Source organism: Corvus moneduloides, chromosome 6 (assembly GCF_009650955.1).
Source record: "Corvus moneduloides isolate bCorMon1 chromosome 6, bCorMon1.pri, whole genome shotgun sequence".
NCBI classification, from domain to species: Eukaryota; Metazoa; Chordata; class Aves; order Passeriformes; family Corvidae; genus Corvus; species Corvus moneduloides.
The window spans coordinates 37,983,241-38,005,121 of NC_045481.1; the positions used below are offsets into that span (position 1 = coordinate 37,983,241).

The window sequence follows — 21,881 nt, forward strand, 5'->3', positions numbered from 1 at the left end:
GGCGGCGCAGCCCGCCGCGCGTGCTTATTTTCAACCGCGAAAAGGCGCTCCCGGCAGGGGAAGGCGCGCGCGGTGCGGGCCGCTGCCCAATAGCCTCGGGCGGCGAGGATTGACGCGGCCGCTGACCAAAGGCAACGCAGATACGCGGGCCGTCCTCCAATCGCGAGGCTCGGAGGGCGGGCCCCGCGCTCAAACGCCCGGCGGGAGGAAATGGCGGTGCGGCGGCAGCTGCGACAGCTGTTCCAGGAGCCGCAGGTCGCCGGGTCCATTGTGGTGGAGCGGGCGCCCGCCCCCGCCTCTACCGCCTGGATCCCGCCGCCGCCGCCGTCGTCTTCCTTGCCGCCGTCGTCTTCCTTGCCGCCGTCGTCTTCCTTGCCGCCGTCGTCTTCCTTGCCGCCGTCGTCTTCCTTGCCGCCGTCGTCTTCCTTGCCGCCGGCACCGGCGTCGCCGCCGCGGCGGCAGGGTCCACTGCCGGAGGAGTGCGCCGTGTTCCACTGCCGCGGCTGCTGGACGGTGCTGGGGGACTCGCTGCAGCTGTGCGGGCAAGAGCCGCCGGGGCTCAGCGTCCTCATCTGCTTCAGTCAGTGCCTCGTCGGGTCGGCGGGTGCCGAGGTCGCTCCGCTGCCCCGTTCGGGGCGGGCGGCGGCGGCCGGGCTGGGGTTGGTCCGGGGGCTCTTGGCTGCAGCGCGTCTCTCTCTCTTTCTCCTCAGAAGTCACCAGCGATGTGACCTGGGAGGATTCTCTGTTGGTCGGCCTCGAGGGAGCCCTCCTGGGATGGTGCGTAGCTCCCGTAGTTCCTGCTCTTGGCATCGGCCTGCCGTGAGAGTGGCCGCCGCGGTAAATCGTGCGGGCAAAGCCGGGCTGCGGCAAGACCGGGAGCTCCTCCGGCTTGTGCGCGGGGGGTTCTGAGGGGCTTGGCAAACTCCCAAGTGACTTCTGTCCCTGTTTCACACTTGAATGTGTGAAACATTTTGTAGGGATGTAGTTTTCATTTGAAATCAAAAGTTGTGCTGCTCTAACCTCTATAGGTGGAGAGGAACATTCGAGCAATGCAGTAGAAGGCAGCTTAACTTATATAAGGTCCCTTTCTTCCCCCCTAAAAGGTCTCTTACTTAAAATATCTCTGAGGTTTTTTTGGCTTGGTGGGGTTTTTTTGGTTTGGTTTGGTTTCGGGGAGGGGGTAGGGGTGGCTTTTGGTTAGCTGGTTTTTCTTAATACTGAAAATGAAGAACTTGTACTGCCCATTCATGAACGTACAGTTAGCAAGGTTTGGTAACTCAGTCTAATGGGAAGAACGTGAAATGTCATCTGGGGGCTTACGGAATCAGTAGCTTGTTTAAAGGCTGTTTTACAAACTATAAGGACTATATGGGAACTTCTTCAATACAAAACTTGCTCTTTTTTTGACTTTTTTCCCTGCCCCTCTCTCTGCATGGGGCAATAATGTGTTTTAATAGAGAGAATTTTCAGCTGGCACATGCATTATCAGTTAAATCATCTTTGAGTAGTATAGTTTAAACCACTCTGTGATAATAAGATGTGCATTCTCTTCCTTAATAGCAATGTCACTTATTCAAGAGATTACTTCTTTCACAACATGGCAAATTTCTTATGGTCATGTTGTTTTTGTAGGTATTTTTTTTTTTGAGGTGGAGGCATTATTATGCCCTGGACTTTGCCCTGATAGAACTGAAGATTTTACGCCCTCTGACAAACATACAGCATCTATGATTTCAAAGACTTCTGTTTAAGAACATTTTTCCCTTTCTCCTTTTAGTGCTTATTATTTATTAACCTGTCGGTCATGTGGCTTGACCTTGGGCTTCATTCTTTATTCTTCTGGCAGTGACCTGGCATATCTCCGAGGCTTGTTCTGTTTCTTCAAGGACAGCATCATCTGGTGAGTGACTACACTGTATTCTTATGGGCAGTGACTTCACAGGTAGTTGTAAGTTACTGTACAACTAGCCTACAGCTAACAAAAGTGGTTTGACTTTTGTCTGAGCACAATGGTGTGGGATTTTAATATCCTTGATGTCTAATTGTTCGTGTTGATGTGAATCCCTTTGATTGCCTTGCACTTCTTAAGTGTCCTTGTGCAATGTAAGAGTTTAATTTTAGTTGTGTGTAATACTGAAATCTCCTTCAGTTCCAGATTCATGTAGCTAATGTAAGGTATCAAAGTGGTTCCATGATAGGTTGAGGACTTGACTATAGAAGCTGTAAATTACTTATAGTTGGTGATGAGAGGATCTTGATTCCAAAGTAAAACGATTGTTACGTTTTGAATATTTTCATAATTATTACTTTTGGCAACAACCTTGAATCTGCTTTAAAATCATCTTAAATCATCTGTCTAAATAATATAACTGGGTTTTTAACAGTTTTTCTTCTCTTTTTTTTTCCCTGTCCCGTTTTGTTTTCCAGTTACCTCTTAAAAAGCCAAATGATTATAGAAGCTTCTAAAGTGAATTTTCCAGCTGTGACCTTAAAAGAACAAATGGAGAAAGTAAGATATCCACATTAATGGAAAATACTTTTAAAATGCTGATAATTTTGGACATTAATTCAAAAACATTGATACAAATGTGGGGGTTTTAAGTGCATAAGATTGAGAAAATGCTGCCCTTATATGACAATAACTGACTCAATGCATGAGACATGGAACATTTTCTAAGACTCCTAAACTGCAGTACATACCCAGTTCCAGCTGAATTTTGGCCCGTTTGTTATCCTTTTATCTCTATACCTTACAAAGAAAAAAAAACCCCAAGAATCATTTGTACAGACTTGGCCTAAGTATTACAACTTGTGTTGTCACTGTTGAAGAATTTAAAAAATAGAAATTTTTTTTTAGAAAGGGATTTTTAGAGAGTTATATTTTTATGTCTGTGTAAGCTCAAAACAGCATGGCAATATTTGTAGTTTCAGAGACAACTCTAGGACCTCCCTCCTGTTTTGGTGCTCAAATTGGATGTTCTTATCTGAACCTGAGTAGTTGTTACGTTAGTTAACTGCCTGTCCCTTAGCTCAAATAAAGTTATTGTGTGTAGAAGACAGCCAGCATACCCAGTATTTATGTGTTTAATTGTTCCTTACTTTTTGGGGGTTTGACTTTAGATTTTAGTTTCTCTTTTAATGGGCCTTTGACATTTCTTAAGTTTTGTCCTCTTCCAAGTCATCTTCCAGTTTCTGTACGATCAGTGTTTTTACAGGTCAGGTGAGGCTAAGATGCAAAAATCTTATCCAGGTAAAACTTCTGAAGTCGAGACGTGATTTAGTAAAAATACAAGATTGAAGTAAAAATATGATAGCACTTCATTGCAAACACAAATTAATGTGATTGTAGAGAGTTTCCTTCTTGACTAGAACAAGCTCAAGCATCTGGCCTTTGCTTTTTGAGACATAATGCCCACACGTATTCCTAAGCTAATGATGAAACAGTTTGTCCACATATTATCAAAGATCTCTGGCTGTGTGAAAACTTGTAATGAGTTAACTGGGAAAGATCAGATTCATCACAGTAAAACTGCTGCAACTCCATCTCCTTAAATGTTATCTCCATTGTGCCCCTGGAAGGGCTGATACTGGCACACATTCATCCATCTCCAGTTCGTAGTGCAGCCCTCTGATTTGGGTGCTTGTTTTGTCTATACTAAACATGCAGCATAGAGATCAAGCCCTCTGTATTTTCCCATCTTGAAAGTGAGCTGCTCTTTAGCCACTTAAAGTGGGGTGTGGGTCATTCAAAGATCCAGTGTTAGGACTTTTTTTGCTAATTTTAATACTCTAATTTCTCTTTTTTTCTAGGTGAAAAATAAGCTTGTGGAGTTCAATGGTCGCATAGAATTAGTGATGAAGAAGCTGGAGAAACTGGAACAAAATAATTATGTAACAGAATGGCAAAACTCTTCACCAGATCCAGATGACCTACAGGCAGGATATGCAAGAGTTAATGCCAACTAATACCCATTTTCAAGAACTGCTGGAGTTGTTTCTGCATCTCTGCTGAGTTTGCTCATTATGATGAAATAATGCACCAGAATGGGTTTGAGTGTTGATCTGTCGCTTTAGCTGTGTGTGCAAAGAACTGATGATGAAGTGCATCCCTTCAGGGGAACACGTGAAAATCTGACGGACTGAAGTTACGCTTGAAGACTCAATAGCTCACCCATGCAGCACGTACCCATGCAGCACGTCGCCCTCTGAGGCTGTGTAACTGTGACTTTGGTTTTTCTAATGACTTCAGGGGGAAAAACAGCCTTTGAAATACTACAGTCAGATTTCTGGAGCTACAGAAAACAAACTTAACAAGGTGATGATATTCAAGAACCGCTATTAGAAATTGAACATTCTTAGAGACACTAAGTTCGTGTCCTACCTTTTAATACAGATACAGCGTTAATGGCAGCCTTGGTTTTAATGGCAGCTAGTTTTTGCTTAAGTGGCTCATTAGCTACATCTCATATGTGAGCCACTGCTAAAGGGACTCCTGAGTAGTTTTTAGATTTGCCTGTGTGTGTTGCCTGCAAAAGCAGCAGACAAGCATGTCACAGTTGGTGCAGTGTTCTTAGTGCATGAGTCTGGATGGCACCATGTGGTTCCTGTGCAGGCAGGAACACAAGGTTTTGGATTTCAGTTAAAGGGCAACCCATGTGGCTGCCAGGTCTGCTGAAGTGCAGCCCCATGGACAGGACTGAGTCAACTTCTGCCAGCTAAGGCTGTGAGAAACTGCCTTGAACAGATTTGAGCATTTCTTTCTGGGACTTGAACTGTGAAACCAAGGAACAGTCTTCTGCACAATTGTGGAAGCACTGCTTTCTTGAAGTTAGGATTTGTCTGTTGCCTTCAATTGGCCAGTTGTTTCATAAAAAATACCTAATGGGTACTCATGGTTCATTGGCATTTCTCACTGTTGCAAATTGGTTCTGCTTATTTCCAAACATTTAGAAAATAATTTTACAGTAAAGAAAGCACCACTTACCCTTTGTTACTGGGTCAGTAACAAATTCCAACAAACAATTCTTGTTTGTTGGAAGGTAAAGGGCCACTTTCCTCTCCCTTTTGCTGCCTAAAGGGCTAATGTTTTTTCCCTAGAGGGCTAATGAACTTTATGGAAAGTTTAGTAGTTGTCTCTTGCAGTCTAGAGAGGATTTTATTTACTTGATCAGATTAATTCCAGTAATGCAAATTGCCTTCTACTTCCATATATATGACCCGCAGGTTGCATACCTCATTGCTGCTGCTGCCAGTTCTCCCTGTTTGTCTTATTTATAAAATAACTCATAATGGGCTTGGAGCAGAAGGGACAAAACTCACTGTAAGGCACCTTAGAGGTTTGAGGTAGGCAGCTGGTACTCAGGCTACTACTGTTACTCGCTGTGCTGCTTTTTGTTTGGGAGTTCCATATGGGCTCAGTTCATCGTGGTAAGCAAAACCATGGAGTATCAGCAGTCATTGTGCATGGAGAGGAGGGACTCTCACAAATTCTAATACCACCTCTGTAGTACTTCCTGAGTGACAGTGCTTGTGTTGTTGCATGAGTCTAAGAATACGTGACTGATATGGGACTACTTGCTTTTGCCCTTTCATTCCAGTTTCTGCATTGAGACTGTTTCTTGCTATAGACTTTATGTCTATACTATGAGTAATAGTGCTAAATTGTTTTGCTTCATTAGTGTTGATCCCTAAAAGAAAAAGAAAGCTGTCAGTTACATTTTTGTTTTATATTTAAAATTATGAAGAAGGAACTTCTTAAATAAAAGCTGAAATTCAGAAATTCATATTTTGCAAATCATTGCCAATATCACGTGAGTCCTAGGCCTACTTTTCCTTTGATTAATTTTGCAGAAGGAAAAACATCACTTTATCTTGCTTGGGTCCTGGTTTGTTATGAAGCATTAAAGTAACGGTTGCTCAAATTATATTACTTAGCATGAATTTAAATAAATAATGAGTGTGTGCTGAAGAATAGCTGGTAAATTTTTAAACTACATTTCTGTAATCTTTGAAACTGGGAGGACCTTTGCCAACCACAGAAGAAATTTTTCAGAAATGTAGTCACCAAAACAATATGAACATATAAAAACCAGTTTTCTGAGGGGCCTGTTACTTTTAGGCAATCCATGCAAGCAACAGAGGGTTTCTGCTACCCTCTAAAACAACCCTTGAAGCTCTTAACTGCTAAGCTGCTCTTCTTAGAATGAGTGGAATAACAATTTTTATTTAATTGCTGTCTAAGTCAGGAGCTATTCTGCCTGAAGTCTGCTGGGACAGCTGGCCCCAAAGCAGATATCCAGGATATATGAATTCAGTTCAAGTTGTTGAGTTTTGACAAAGCTACAGCAAGTACACTGCAGAAGTGGAGTGGAGTGTATAGTAAGTTGGTTAATTTCTCTTCTGAACAGATGACACATCCAGTTTTAGTGCATTCTCAGCCTGTGCTGCTTTATTGCTAAAAAAATTTGTATACAGGTGCAGAGTTTCCAGGTTCATTTTTAAACAGTTCCTCTTTACAGTGTCAAAATAATAAAATCTTATCTTGAAATCCTCAAAGATGCATAGATATAAAAGCAAGCTGCCTTTTGGAAAAACATCAGAATTTGCAGGGAGACATTCTTTCACTGTTACCATGTAAAACATGTGCAATGGGAGTACATAGTTCATAGTCACACCAATAATTTCCTCCACTAATCCATGCAAGAATGCTATCAGAAGTTCAGTATAAGTATTATTTAACCTATTATTAAGTACTAAGGTAATTTTTAGGAATTTATACCTAATACTTCTCCTTTGCTGTTACATTTTTCAAAAGGAAGATAACTTCATTGACATCCTGAAGTAGTTTATTCCCCCAGTTATAGTGAAGGGAAATACAAAGGATACAATGGCTTACTCATTACAAAAAAAAATATTCAATGAACTTTAAAACCATGCATAGTGCTCTAAAGAATTAAGAATGACCATGGTTAACCGCTGGGCTGAATTTGTCTTACAAATTTTTTTGTTGCTTGAAGAAGTTGGCTCAAAGACTTTCATTCAGTCTAACTTGTGATACCACAGAGTAGTTATCTTTTCTTATAATACTCCTATCTTCATTTGGCAATTCTTACATATCTAAAAAGAGCATTCATGGGAAAAAACACAACTCCCGTTCTAAACCCAAAACACGGTGCTTTATGAATGGTTGGCTATGAAGTATGAACAGGAGTTAACTTGACACACCTTCTCTTCCTCCAAGTCACTTCTTTCTATTTAAGAGAGGACTGAGCCTCTGTACATGGAGAAGTGTTCTGCACAAGTTAAGCCCACTTACAGAATTAAGCTAAGCTACAAGTATGAAATTCTGCAATAACAAGCTAGTATTCTACATGTTTAATTACAAGTTTAAACTTGGAAAAGTATTAGTGATGTAGGCTATGCCACACATTCTCTTATTTTGAAACTGCCAGCAGAAATTGACTGCATTATCCACTAAGACTTGAATTACAGAGAACACACTAATTTACAGAAAGATGGCACCCAAATTCCCTTTTATTTAGTAAGTGAAATAAAGCAAAAAGACAATTGCAACCTCTGTTGCAGAAGATAAAGACCTTCAGTGATCAAGTCTCATTTTCTGTTTTTAAAAATCTCTTTAAAGAACTTAAAAAATATACAAGATTACCAGTATTTTCAGGTTCATTCCTGCGGATACCATTATTGCTGGCTGGTACCAGTATGCTTCAGTACAGCTGCCTATGTGGCTAGAGTTACCTGAAAATACTGTCTATTAAAAAGCTATTCAACACCTGAAAAATATGTACTGTGCTTATTAATTTCAGTCTTCTCCAAATAATTTCTCTCACCACACTCAAGCTTATTACCTACTGTCTGGCAAATACTACACTCAATTTGTTGGCTTGGGTTTTGGGGTGATCTTTTTGTGTTGTTCTGTGGGTTTGTTTTTTTCCTTTCCCACCAGTCGCTCCCCGTGCACCGTTTAAGAAACTCTGCACCCTTTTTCCTTGCTACAGCTGCAGCAGGTGAGAAACCTCATCTCGCCTCTAAACATGCTTAGTTCATGCCCTGCTTTTTACATGCTCAGGACAGTGATATGAACCAGACAAGAAGTTATAAAGGCGAGTTCTGCTGATCCTGGTTCCTGATTTACAGTTTTGGTGCCATGCTTCTGTCCCTATCTATACATTCTGCCCCCTTCTCTAAGAGGCAGCACATTCTCTAAAAAAACCCGAAATCTGAGAATCAAAGCAGGAAATTCAAGCTATTGGTATATTAATTCCTATTGCTTCATTATGTATAAATGCATATCTCAATTTACTGGTAATAACTACAATACACTAGACATTTTGAATCATGCATAATTAGAATACTAGCGCTAAGATTTGGTTTGTGGGCCTGTGCCGCGTTCCTTCAGTTTCTCCATGCAGTTCTCCATGCCTAAAGCATTACAAACTACCTGCCTTTTATTTGACCTGCAAACACGCTCATTTGGAGGGGAAGTGGAGAGAAGCAGACAGGATTTACATAGGACACACTGAACAGAAAGTAACCTTCTACCTTTAACTTTAGATGGGGTAAAGTCTTGGCAATCTGTCTATATTATAACCCAGTACATAGGCTCAGAGACGGAAACACGCTCTGCTGACATGAACACTGACACTCTCTAAAACGCAGGAGGAAGTGCAGAGACTGAAAGGGAACAGACATCAGAATCCATGGTTAGTGTTCTGCACTGTTGAACAAGACACCCTGGTTCAACTGTTGGCTTTTGTGTACCAGTCAAGTGCTACAGGGGGAAAATGCTGGATTGTCCCATGAAAGAAATCCAGTGGAATCTAACTTGAACTGCCATTCTGCAGCTCTGTACCTGACCTGCAAGCAGTATTATTAGTTTTGGAGGAAGACCAGCCAGTTTCCTAAGGATGCAAGAAGCAGTAATTTCTATGATTCGTTATACATCAAAAATTGTTCTATCTTCAGTAATTTTTCCTTTTCTGCCCAAAAAAACCAGACTGCCAGCTCTTGACAATGTAATCCTCGTGTAAAGTGTCAGTGTCCTCAAGCTCAGTATAATTTTTTCTCACTCACTATGAAGAAGTCTTTGCAAGATTTTCTGTTTTCTCCTAAATTTGACAATTACCCTCAGTTTCAGAAGGCACAATTCCCAACACAAGTACTGGCTAGACCTTCAGCAGCAGCACTACTGGATATACAAACAGCATGTATTTGTATCATCTGGGTTTAGTACTGCTAAAGAAGGAATGTCCACACTGGTGATTACACCTTGACATCCCACAGCAAGTGTGGTAGCACCTAACACTTCCACTTAGGTTTAGAAGCTGTTAAATCAAGAAGGTTGAAGCAGAAGTCATGCCATAGTACAAGAGCTGAAAGGCAAAGGGATTCCTTTTGTTGCTGTGAATAGTAATTTCTAGTCTAGTAGCCCACAGAATTCAGATCACTACCAAAAGCCTGAACTGGGACGTATATGCAGATAGCTTGCCTGGCTACATCAGGCTTTATTTCCTCCCCTCTTTTCTGAATGGATATATCCTCGAAGAATTCCGTTCAGCCACAAAGTTCATACTTCTGAAGTATGAACATGACTTTGTTTTCATTATAATTTCATTATTATGTAAATGTACTTGCTGACCACAGACCAGGGTAAATTCATAATTTCTCTAATGTAATCAGAGAGCAATCAAATTAAGGTCCCCTATGGCCAGCTTCCAATTTTATCAGAAATTCAATAGTTGGAATTTAAGCTGATTACAGCCTTTCAGATCAATTAGCTTTTCATATGCATATTACATATTAGCCAACACTTAATTTAGACATTCTCACACTTATCCTGTTACTTTATACTGTAGAAATGCTCACAGATCTCACAGCTCCATTATCAATTTATGAAGATCCAAAGTGCTTCACCCCCATGCTTTAAAAACACAAGAAGCTTCCAGTAAGCTCTAAGTCACAGTCTAAATTGCTTCAGCTTTCCGGAAGAAATCCAGCCAGATTGATCTAAACCTGTGATCACATAATTCTGCTCAGAATACATTACTATCTGTTGGGGCATACTGTGTCTATATAGACTAGGTATCTACACTGGAAAGTGTCAACTAGGAACGGTTTAGAACTCCTGTGGCTCTTTTATGCAACCCTTTGATAGCAAATAATTTGTTGGGTGCAGATCTACAGTACTTCTGCAAAATTTCAGGCATCAACTGAAATCAATTATGGTCTGAAACAGTGTTTAGCAAAGTTGAGATTATTTTCTGCTGTAACATCGTTAGAATTCTACAGTTGTGCTTGGCATCTACAGATGTTTTGAGTGTCAAGTGCTCTCAAATTTTTTTATTTATTTTTATTTATTTAAAGACTATCTCAGATTGGTCTTTATAAACAAAGAAAAAAGAAAGTACTTCCCACAACAAAAGCTTCTAACTTTAGAATCAGGTTCTCTTCACAGCATGTTATTTGGAAAGGTTTAGTTTCTCAGAGAAACAGAGCAAGTGCTAGGCTACAGAAAAAGAAAAAAAATTACAGGGAAACTTCAGCTATCCTTTCAAAAAGAACTGTCTGCCCTTCCCCCAGCACTCACTGACAGTGCTTCAAACACGTGGCAAAGCTAATTTTTCTTTTTTTAATATATATATATCAAGTTCATTAACTTAGTATTCAAGTGCCAAATTCCCTCCAATGAGAGGAACATAAGAAGAATTCACCCTTCTTCTCGGGAAGACTCTTCACACAACTCCCTGCAGCACAGAGCGCCACAAACTTATTTGGTTATTACCCACTTACCCTACTGTACAGTCTTGCTAATGCAAGTTATTTACTATCACATGCAAAACAGTTATTGCTACTAAAGTTCTATTTTCTTATTAAATCATCTTATGGCTTTGTTTGCATCAGGGATTCTTCCCCCTACATACTGTGCTATTTTGCATTCCAGTTTCAGAGGTATTTTTCAATTGATTCTCCCAAGCACTAAACTACTTTATTCAATGGTACAGCTACGTCCATTTAGAATCGAACCTGACTGTTAGCACAGGTCCCCCAGAGCTCTGCTGTAAATGGCCCACCTGTCCAATTTTCTCAGAAATTTATTAGATGCAGAGGGTTGTTTGGTTGGTTTTGTTGGGGTTTTTTTTCCCTGTTACATACATTAATTCTGCCTGGATTACTGTCATTGCACGAAGTACATGCTTCTTGATTAATCACTTTAAAGATATATTGTACCAAAATTACAAAACCAAGCTACCCATTCCCTCCCTCCCCCCTAATGGCCATTTACAGGCAGGTCTCAGGAAAAAAAGATGCAGTATCCTCTCTAAGCTGAAAGAGAGAAATGGGTGAAGAGCAGCACTGGCACCAAATAAAAGACTTATTCCTAGGAAATCAGAGGATGCCATCCACAGAGCAATGCACATCTCAAGAATCATACCAGTCTCCTATTTGACCAGTCCAAGCTGCCCATTGAGTGCTAAATCATTTTCACTTCCCCGGTCTAAACCTTCCTTCTGAAAAAAGCAGAGGGAGAGACAGAAATCATTAAAATTGAGCTTAGAGCTGGAAAGCAAAACTGGAAGTTACCTAAAATATAAGATATTTAATTCTCAATAATACAGGGGTGGGGAATCTCTGATCCATTGGCTAGAGACAGCCTGCTGCACGGATACAGTCTGCAACATCATTTTTCAACAGCCTTTGACCTTATCATATTCTCTCTTATTAAGATGTATGTAAATGCAGGATCCACCAAAGTTACTCTAAGATTCGATAGGACTTCAGCCAAAAAAAGGTTCCCCATTCCTGCAATAATGGATAAAAGTCTTCTATGCATAATTAGCACATCACATTTTGCAACTATTAACTTATCACACAATGAGGGCAATGTTTTACTAGCTATAATAATCATATAGTTAGATCTGAAAAAAGAAAAGATTACTTGACAGACTTTGTAAATGACCTAAGGTAACAGAGATGTGTACAGAATGCACACAAACTCCTTAGCATATTCATACTTTTTTGAGTATTATCACAGGACAGGTAATAAATGGTTCAATAAAATTGAAAATGAAGAAAACACCAACAAAGATTAAAAAGAAAAGAATCCCACTGATAGAGATGAGAATTATGGATGCTTGCATACTCTAGCGTACTACTGCAGTTGGACAGACAGACAAATATCAAAAAGTCAACTATGATTCTATGAAGCTCATTAAGTGAATGAGTTCCATTTCTAAGGATAGCATTGCCATTGTCAAAGGGAGGATACTGCATGTTTAGACCATGTTTGTGACATTTCTATTGTATCCTTTCTAGTGTTAATTACATTATCATCACTGTTTACTAATAAATTTGTCACTCTGAAATTGTAAAAATACTACTAGGCTCATGCACTGATCCTAACATGGCACTACAGTTTGCTACAAAGCACTAATGCTTATGGAACTATACACATCTCAAAATGGAAGACATTGGTGATTTTGTTGTTTTCAAACAACTTGTAACATCATTTTGTCCACAAGTATTAAAATATATATATGTATATATATATATGATCTATTGCACATGCCCCTTTTTTTTGTAATCTTTCACATGGGAAGATTTCCAACCAACATAAAGAAAAAGCGGCGCAAGAAATAGTAAATGAGATGAAGCAGCATTTCCTAACACAGCAGTTCTTTAAAGGTGCTGGCCAGGAAGGTACAGCAATGGGGGTCTTCTGGGCATGCACTGTTGGAGTATTACTTCCAGGAAAGCCACAGATCCTTAACCTAATGAAATCCTGGTGTTCTAAAATTAAACTTGAAAACTAATGCTGCTATGCTGTCATGAATAGGAGTCAAGAAAAAAAATCAGTAATTCTACTTTTTTTCTTACAATGCGGGGTTACAGAATATTGAGGATTATTCCTACAGAGAAAAAAATTAAAGATCTTAGATAATCAGCTCTCTTGTCAGACAAATTCATAATTTTTGTACATGTCCACAGAAAACAAAAATACCTTCCTGTCTCTCATGTATTTTGTCATCAAGCTATGCAAGAAACAACTGCTATCTCTAACATCAGAAGTGTAAGTATGGGCAGAAGGAAGAAAAGAAAATTCCCAGATCTAAAATCAGACATTTCTTATACCACATACTTCCCAACCTCGTGTAATCCTATGACATTGACAGTATTTTCCATCACTTAGAGATGGATCCTGCTTCTACAGACATCTCCATTAAATCCTATTGGCTTCAACGTACAGAGGCCCTAAAAGGAAGTGTGCTTTTCTAGTTGCTTCCAATGCCAGAAAGTTCAGACCATATTCAGCAAAGAAATCCTAAGTTCTTAAAAGAAGTCAGGCCAAGCTGGTGGTGCCTCATCAAGATCAATGTTGTCACACAAGCTCTTATCACACAGCTCATCACAATGTTACACACAATTTTAGAGCACCTCTCTGCTCATTACAGTTGGCATTACTTTTATACACAGTGTCCTGCCCACCACTCTTAAGCTTACGTGACTGCTCTTTGCTTCATGGAAACAAAAAAAGGGTAAAGCTGTCATTGAATCTTATTGTTACAAAACAAGTCTAAACACAGACATTACTTTGAGGATTAGGATCAACATCAATACTTGGCCTCATTCCGCTATGGAACTTGGTCTCATAAAATGTCACCACATTTTAGATATTAGAATGCTGCCCTGGCAATCTATCACTAAGATTTAAGAAGGATTTCAGTTGTTTGCTTTTTCAGCCATTTTCAGTCTGTCTGGCTCTCTCCAGCAGTTTTCTAAAAGGAAAAACAGAACAAAACAAGAAATCTAGAACTCCTCCGCAACCATTTTAGTATCTCCCATATTTTAAGCTAGCAAATCACATTTTCTAAATCACAAGCTTGGAATAAGGTGCAGTAAGAAGAGTTTCAGATTTGAGGTGGAATACAATACATATCCCAGTTCTGGTAGTTTTTTGCCAAAAAATCTTATTTGTTATAGATAATCCCATAGCAGGGAGCACACAAACAATATATACTTCTATCCCAGAATGACAGAAAACATCCTATATAATCACGAATTATGTAGACAAAGAACCTTGTGTAAACATAAGAACAACCAGATTGTGCCTTAGTTTGGGAAGGAATAAGAAGAGCCAGAAAAAGGACTGTACTAAGTATTTCTGCTCTCAACTCACCCCTCTTACATAGCTAACGTTCCATTCTCTTGGGCCTATTTCTACCTAGATGATGGAAACACACAGGTCCTCTGAGTTCTCAGTCATGAAAGAATCAAAAAGCTGACTCCATCAGCAGTAGGAAAAGCTGAATTTGTGTGGAGGAAGCCAGGTGGATAAACTGCAACTTTACAGCTCTGGTCTCTTCCATCCCATCAGAAGTTAATTTCTACAGTAAAGAAGTTCTGCCCATCATCTCTTCGACTGTAGAATGGTCTTGTTCCTTTTGATGCTAAGGATTCATAAAAAGCCAAAGGAAGGGAATGATTCAATGCAAACCTAGTCATTATCCTGCTATCCCAGAGGCCTTCAAAGCTTACTTTTTCTTTGCTAAAAATGAAATGGTGCAGAGTAATTTCTTCTTCAGGTGAAAGCTCTTCATATCCTGCACTTACATAGGTTCACACATGCAAATACACATTTTGATCACAGACTGGGATACACAGTATAGACAAGGTGATTCTGCATTTGTTCTTGTGCATTAGCTGCTTTACGTGAGTTGACACCTATCTACAAAGTCAAGCCTGGGACCTGGACTAGAAAATATTTGTATGAGATGACCCTAGTTGTTTGGTAAGTTTCTTCCTCATGTCAGAGAAGAAAATGTTCTGGTTTTCCTGCTGCAACTTTTCATATATATCAGGTCAGTCTGACACAGCAATGCATGCAGACACTTTATCTGCTAGGAATTCCAATTTGACACAGCAAGTACTTAACCCTCCTAAAATTAAGAAGGAAATATCAGTGAAAAACACCAGCTTCCACTTGCATCTGATTACAAAGTATTTTTCATTTTAAAACAGAATGCAGAAAGCTGAATGAAGAGCTGGCACAGAAGACATTTTTCAGAAAACAAATGCTGATTTCTGTTACTCTGCTTTTGAGTTTTGATAAAACAGTGGTCTCCTTCTGTGGGGGAAGTCATCTGGTGAATCAAATGTTTGGTGAGACGATTCAAACAGGAAGTGGACAGATCTTTGTTCGTTCAGCTCCATGGAAGTGAAGGACGGATTTTGCTTGCTAGAAGGGAAACACTTTATAGCCTTTGAGCAAGTAAGAGGACCACCTTCTTGAATGTCAGGAGAGGATCTGGAATCCCAAATTAAAAAACCAGGAAAGGTAGTTTAGGAATTAGAATTAAATACATTGAACATTAAAATGCCCACCAGCTTACTACTTTAAAAGCCTGACTCTAATGGATAAAATTATCTGGTTTCACAAATTGCAGTAATCCCTTGGCCTGTAAGATTCTATATCTAACTTTAGATGTCCATAAGCTGGCTAAGGAAATACTTCAGAAATGCTGAACTGTACACTTACTCAGAAGCGATGCATCTAAAAATACACCACTGTTAATTAGCTGTGGGGTTTCAGCTGTGTCTCCAACACAGAGCATGACGACAACGAGGTAGCAGCGGAGTGCACACGGCAGAGAGGGCAGACCCTGCTCTAGCAGGTCACAGTTCAGAGAGACGTCATAAACTATCACCTAACTAATTATCAAACTGCCAGTGCTGTAGAGGAAAAGAGCACTTATGACAGTTTTAAGATCACATACATTTGCTTCCTACTTTTACTCATTTCTCCCCACTTATCCACAGCCTGGCCTTCCATCAGTGACACTCACCTGCTATTACCTAGTCAGAGCAGCTGTTAAGACATGGTATTTTTGCATTAAGTTGGAAGCTAGCATGGGTGCACTCCTGCATAGCTAGTGCCAGAAGTGTTTATTACCATTCTCCTGCGTTAAAATAAGAGATGCAACATAGACCAAAAAAAGGAAAAACAAAAATTTAAAAAAAAATTTCTTTCTCATATACAAGAACATGAGAATAACTAACCTCTTCCTCTCTTTTCCCTGTCTATATTTATCTTATTTTAATTACCTTAACCATTCAGTTGATCAAGTTCAGAAATAGTCTTTCAGTGACAATTTTCAGCTCCTTTGTTAGAAGCAGTGAGTAGACCACGAAAATGGAAATATAGTACATGTCACTACTGGTATCTCTTGAGTCACTCAAGTACTTCAGTTGATCATTGGGTTGACCATCCACGCTCAGACTGTTGGGGAAGTCTTATTCTCATGAAGGTGTGGAAAAACAGACCTGAAGAGCTGCAATAAAACATGCCAAAGGTTTGTGACAGAGCTGAGAACACAATATAGCCCTTTGTTGCACACCTTAACTACCAGAATATCTTTATTTCATTCACTGGGAAAAAATAAATCAAAACTACAGAAGTTTATTGTAGTCCTTAGAAATTTTGAATGTACTTTTTTCTATTTGATAATTTACATTTGGTTATTTTATCATTCTTCCAATCCTATCATTTAACAAGTAACACTTTTAAGAGAACAATTCCAAGTTAATACGACGACACAATTTGTCTTAGCAGAGCAAATGACACCATAGGATAGGGATTTCACAACTTTCAAAGCATTTATTCTTGTTAGAATATATAACAGTCAAAGCAATGTTTCTTTAAGGTGAAGCCTAAGCTGAAAGCTGACACTGGTAGAAACATTCCAGTTCTCTGAAAGCATGCTACAAAAAATTAAAATCTCAATGACAGATTTCTTTGGTCATGGAAAAGTGAACTAAATTAGCTGACAAACTTGATAAGTTTAGTACCTTATATTTAGTACATCAATAACCTTACAACTGTACTCACCATTATTTCTGATTATTCCACATCTTCTTCAGTGAGCTTAGAGAGAAAGAGATGAATAAACAAAATTAAATTTTCATCTAGAAAGCTACTCAGATCATACATAATTATCTGCACAAGACACAAAAGATCACCTGTACCTTCCATGAACTAGTTAAGATTTTTTCAAATTACCAGATGCACCCCCTCCTTTAGTTTAAATCAAGCAAATTAGACCCAAGTGTGGAAGACGCAGGACACATAAATTTTCACTAAGAGCAGGCACACATTTCAGTTTCATGGGAACTGAGATGGACACATATTCAGTCTCCAGTAAGGCAAGAAACTCTTCCACATTAGTAACAAAGTACTGTAGCGAGGATGCTGAGCTGACAACCTAACTGGAAGAATAAGGGATTGCTATAAGCAGAACTATCTCATCACACAAAACTTAAATTATTCAAAATTCCCAGTATCCTCAGCAAAGTATTATTAGCTTCCACACTCCTGCACAACACAGCATTTCTACAAGCAACACGCACCTGGACCTTCAGAAAATCCCCAGACATCAGACAATCCCTATTTCAGGGTAGTTACTCCATTCCCATGTTGTCAGTTCTGACCCTTCCTACTCAAATTTTCCCTCAAGAACCAGCCAAGCACTATGTGATTTTGAGAGATTCAGGAACCAACAGCAAATGCTTCACAAAAGAATTAACTTGAAAAGGAACGGTTACCAAGAGCTCTCCTAAACTGCCTTGTCAGAATAGAAACCACATAACAGAAACCAATCCAATCTTTGAAAAGCTGGGTCTTCTTTCATTTATTCTAAAACTATGAATTAACTAAACACTAAACTAAGTCTTATTAAAAGAAGAAAGCAGCTGGTGACATTTAAAGCAACTCAAGCAAAGGAATGGTTCATCCAACACTGAAATACAGTTAGCTTTAGCCTACTTTTTTTAATTTTAACAAGTTCACTGACTTTGAATGTCCCAGTTTTAACTACTCTGCTTGATACACTTTCTAGCTGACTTTCATCAGCTAGATTACATGAGCACAGAGTTCACAGGAGTCCAACAAAACTTGCAAACGCAACTGGATACACATCAACGTTATTGAAAATTAGCAGGCACTGACACTGATGGTGACACTATCATTCAGATAAATGCTAGTGGACATTACAAAGAAAAAAAATACTATTGCTCTTGTTTCATACCTTACTGAACATACAATCAATTGATGTGGAGCAAGAAATAACTGTGAAAGCTCAAAACTGCCTACATTCATAGACTCCTTCTTCGTTAAGAATTCAGAAAATATTATTTCTATTAAGTCTTGACCTATTGCCCATTCATTTTTTTGCTCCACCATAACTAAAGATTAGTTTTCATGAACTTTAAATCTCACATTCAGATAGGTGCCTGTATCCAAGAAGTTTGCTAACTTCAGGAATTCCAAAGCCAAAGAGATGAAGAAATATCTCACAAATAAATTTACTAGCAAATTTGCAATATTTTAAAATAATATTCTCATATATATTATATATAAATATTGCAATTCTTCTCATATATATTAACATATTCTATTACCAATCCACCAATGGGGCAAAAAAACCCCCAAAAAGTCAGTGTTCTGACATAATCTGCACACTGGAATTGGAGATTATACTAAAATAATAGTGTACAGCTATACAACCAACTTTCACTCCACCCCCCACGCTCTGTTTTAAGGTACAACAAAAACTCATATCCATCAGATCTGGCTTCCCAAAATACTATGTTTGCCTCTCACACAGACACAAATGCTCCAGGGATAAGCAGAATTAAAAGGACTCAAGAAGATGACTCCTCTTCTCTTGCCTAGAGCCTGAGAAGTATGAGGAAGTGAGGAACTAAAGATCTAGAAACAGATTTATACACAAAGACCAAAACACAAAAAGTTGAAAGTATAGTGGAGACCTATGGAGATAGGAAAAGCAAAATTAGCCCTACACATCACAAGGCCACTAAGGTTTTTCCTATGGCTTAAAAACTGCCAAATTTAACCTGGAAAGTGGACAATGACAAATGCTTAAATTATAAACAGAAAATACAATAGAAAGTAGGTTACAGTCTTAGCTGCCTTCATGCTCTTTTTGCTTTCTAGGCAACTTTGAAACTGCATCTAAATCCAAGCTACAAGGCAAGGGTGAGAACTTGTAAGGCAAAGTCTAAGACTGGTGTGACTGGAGAAAGAATGGGAGTGCCTGAGTTGGAGGCACCAAATAGAACACTGAGCAGGAACTGGGCTCTAAGAGGCTTAGTCAGCAGCACCCAGGTTAGTAGGTCACATCCCCCTGCCACTTCAGAAGACACCCAGATCTGGAGACAAAGAACACTGATAATCCACAGAGTCAGGACAATGTAGAGACACAGGCCAATGACACCTCCAAAAGGGTAAACAAAGGCACATCTGAAGCCTACAATGGCTGCCAGCCTAGGAAGAGGCCAGGAGACAGTAAGGACCTGTCAGCTGATGTCCCTTGTCAACACAGACTGCCAGTTTGCTGGATCCACAGCACCCTGCTATGGTGCTTGGCTGCTGTAGAGGCATCTCAGGCACCGCACACATTCTGCCTGAATTTTTTATTTCAGTCTGTATTTTTAAATAAAACCTCTTTCCTCTTCTACCAGGTTTTCAATGCACATCTACTACATTGCTGGTACAATATTGTAACAGTACTTCCTACTGCAGCAGAGAAAACAGGGGAAACTGCTTAAAAATGAGCTTTCAATTCTGCCATACACACACCGTAGGAATGTGCTCTAGGAATACTGTTCAGGCAAAGAAACGACCCTTCTTCCACATTCTATTTTAGAAAAAGCCTTTTTTTTCCCCAATCCTCCGAAGACTGTGCAAGCCTCGCTTCTTGCACTCACATAACCTCTAGCATGTCAGGACTGGTTTCAAACACTGCTCCTTCTCTAATTTTTAAGAATGAATGTGGGAGGTGTTCAAGTGATACTCCAGACTCTTCACATACTCTGTCGGGATTTTTTAGCTTTGGCTGGCCCACAACTTTTGACACCCCTGAATAGAGGTGACCATCATGAGATGCATAGCCTGTTCATGCAAATTTCCACACTGCAGACTCACAGCACTGTGGGCAAGATTGTAAAGCAATGCATATTGATTTGACATATACCAGAGCAACAGGAAATTCTGATTTTATTTTTTAAAGATACTACTTCTCACAGCTCTTGTGCATTGAAAGCAATTAAGAATAAATATTAATCCAAATCAATTTCTTACTGCTAAAGTAGTGTACAACTTCACACAAAAGCAAGCTGATTGCTTATTATTCTTTTAATGATAATATAAAGCAGAATTACCTTCGTATGTAGTATGCCGAAGACAAATCCCCTGGCATATTTTAAAAATTCACACAAAGACATGTGTAAGTAGGAATATTCATCAGTAGCAGCATACTGTGCCTTAACATTACGTTGCTCCTAAGCTGCTATTACTGTTACTACATGAGTAATGTAGCACATAAAAATCGGTAAAATGTTCCTTAGGAAATTTTTCTCCTAAGTAGCTCCTGCTTGCAGAACTAATCCTGACAGTACTCGTATATAATATAATATATATAAATATATAATATAATGCTTGCATTTATTTTCAGTTATTTCACCAGTTACAAACAGCTACTTCATTATTAGGTCATGTGTGCTAACACATCATATCTTCATAAAATCTAAAGCTGTACTTTTCATTTAACTACTTCAACTTTTTTCTTTTACCTGACATGCAGATTGAAAATGCAGTCACAATTTTATCATGAACTCGAGATTTTAAGAACAAATATAGAACACAAGGAATCTCATGCTAGTGGCACTAATTCTTTTGTTTTCACTAAGAAGTGTTGATTCCGACCCCCGTTTTTTTTTTCCGAATTTAAACTAAGTACTATTCCCTAGTACAAAATACCACGGACAATTTTGAAGAATTCAGGGCATACCTGGCCTGCATGGTACTAACCTGAAAAGAAGAGATAGTGGGTTTAGCAGTAGTTTTAGCTGTTTCATGGTGTGTTAAATTCTTTTTACCTTATTATCAACGATCACATGAATTTATAAGGCTAAACCAAATTCCACTATAGTCTATCCACTTTCCATAGGACTTGTTTTGCAGGGTAGATTATTTGTATGTTCTGGCTTTGTCAAACAACTCGGAAGCCATTCCCTTTGTGCACTCCTGTGTCAGCACTACAGACATCATAAAAGGATATAACCATTCAGATTTAACAGAATTCATCCAGCCCACAGATTGCATGAATAATAACGATAACAGCAGCATAGCTATATTCAGCGTTATGCTTGTAGCCAGAGATGCAAAACCTCATTTCAGATTATACATTTCGGTTTCCCTTGCCCACGTCGCTGCCAGCCGCAGCTGTTCCCAGTCGGCTGCGGGGTATCGCTGTGCAGGGAACAGGCTCTCCCGCTCGGCCATCTGCTGCAGCCCGGCGCTGGAGCTGCAGGACGCCCTCGTCCCCAGCTCCGAAGTTGCTGGGACTTTTCAGGGCGCCGGGTGGGTCGGACCGGACCGGTTCCGGCTCCGGCTCCGGTCCGTCCCCACACGGACACCGTCCCGCTCCTCGTTCAGGGCCGCCGCGGCGAGGGCGGCCAGCCGCTCCCGCCGCTCCGGCGCGGCGCCGCGGGAACGAGCTCGGGCCCAGCCTAGCCACGGGACGGGACGGGAAGGCGGGTGCGCGGGCGCCCCGTCCCAGCCCAATCAGGGATCCGGCACCAGGCTCCGGGCTGGACGCAGCCGCTGCTACCGCCGCACTCACCTGAGCGCGGCCGAGGCCGCGGGGCCGCGGCCGGCCCGGCCCCTCCGCCTCCTCCACCCCTCACTCCGCCATCTTCCCCTCCTTCCCCCGGCCTCCCGGCGGGGGCTCGCTGCGCCCGGGCCCGCCCACCCGGTCGCGAGCCTATTGGGTGCCGTGCCGCTGCATCAG

The 21,881-nt window shown here is 40.2% G+C and overlaps 1 protein-coding gene and 1 long non-coding RNA gene across 5 annotated transcripts; one reads left to right on the forward strand and one right to left on the reverse strand.

Annotated features, from left to right (window-relative positions):
* The first annotated feature begins 145 nt into the window (after nucleotides 1–145).
* Nucleotides 146–6,954, forward strand: OIP5 (Opa interacting protein 5). Of its 2 annotated transcripts, none has more exons than XM_032113307.1 (5): nucleotides 146–580; nucleotides 711–777; nucleotides 1,847–1,900; nucleotides 2,428–2,509; nucleotides 3,811–6,954. In XM_032113307.1, the coding sequence occupies exons 1-5, from the start codon at nucleotides 211–213 to the stop codon at nucleotides 3,964–3,966; spliced, it is 729 nt and encodes a 242-aa protein (XP_031969198.1). In that variant the 5' UTR covers nucleotides 146–210; the 3' UTR covers nucleotides 3,967–6,954. The 2 variants fall into 2 exon arrangements, with proteins under 2 accessions (XP_031969198.1, XP_031969197.1); XM_032113306.1 differs by having other exon boundaries at nucleotides 148–580; nucleotides 1,778–1,900.
* Nucleotides 6,955–10,148: 3,194 nt separating this feature from the next.
* On the reverse strand, nucleotides 10,149–21,807 carry LOC116446091. 3 transcript variants are annotated; one of them, XR_004241044.1, is made up of 5 exons: nucleotides 21,714–21,807; nucleotides 20,900–21,126; nucleotides 16,901–16,936; nucleotides 16,117–16,343; nucleotides 10,149–15,319 (listed from the first exon to the last, which is right to left on the reverse strand). It is a non-coding gene; the product is annotated as an uncharacterized LOC116446091 (long non-coding RNA). The 3 variants fall into 3 exon arrangements; XR_004241045.1 differs by having other exon boundaries at nucleotides 20,968–21,126; nucleotides 21,714–21,805; XR_004241043.1 differs by lacking the exon at nucleotides 20,900–21,126 and having other exon boundaries at nucleotides 21,714–21,805.
* Nucleotides 21,808–21,881: the final 74 nt, after the last annotated feature.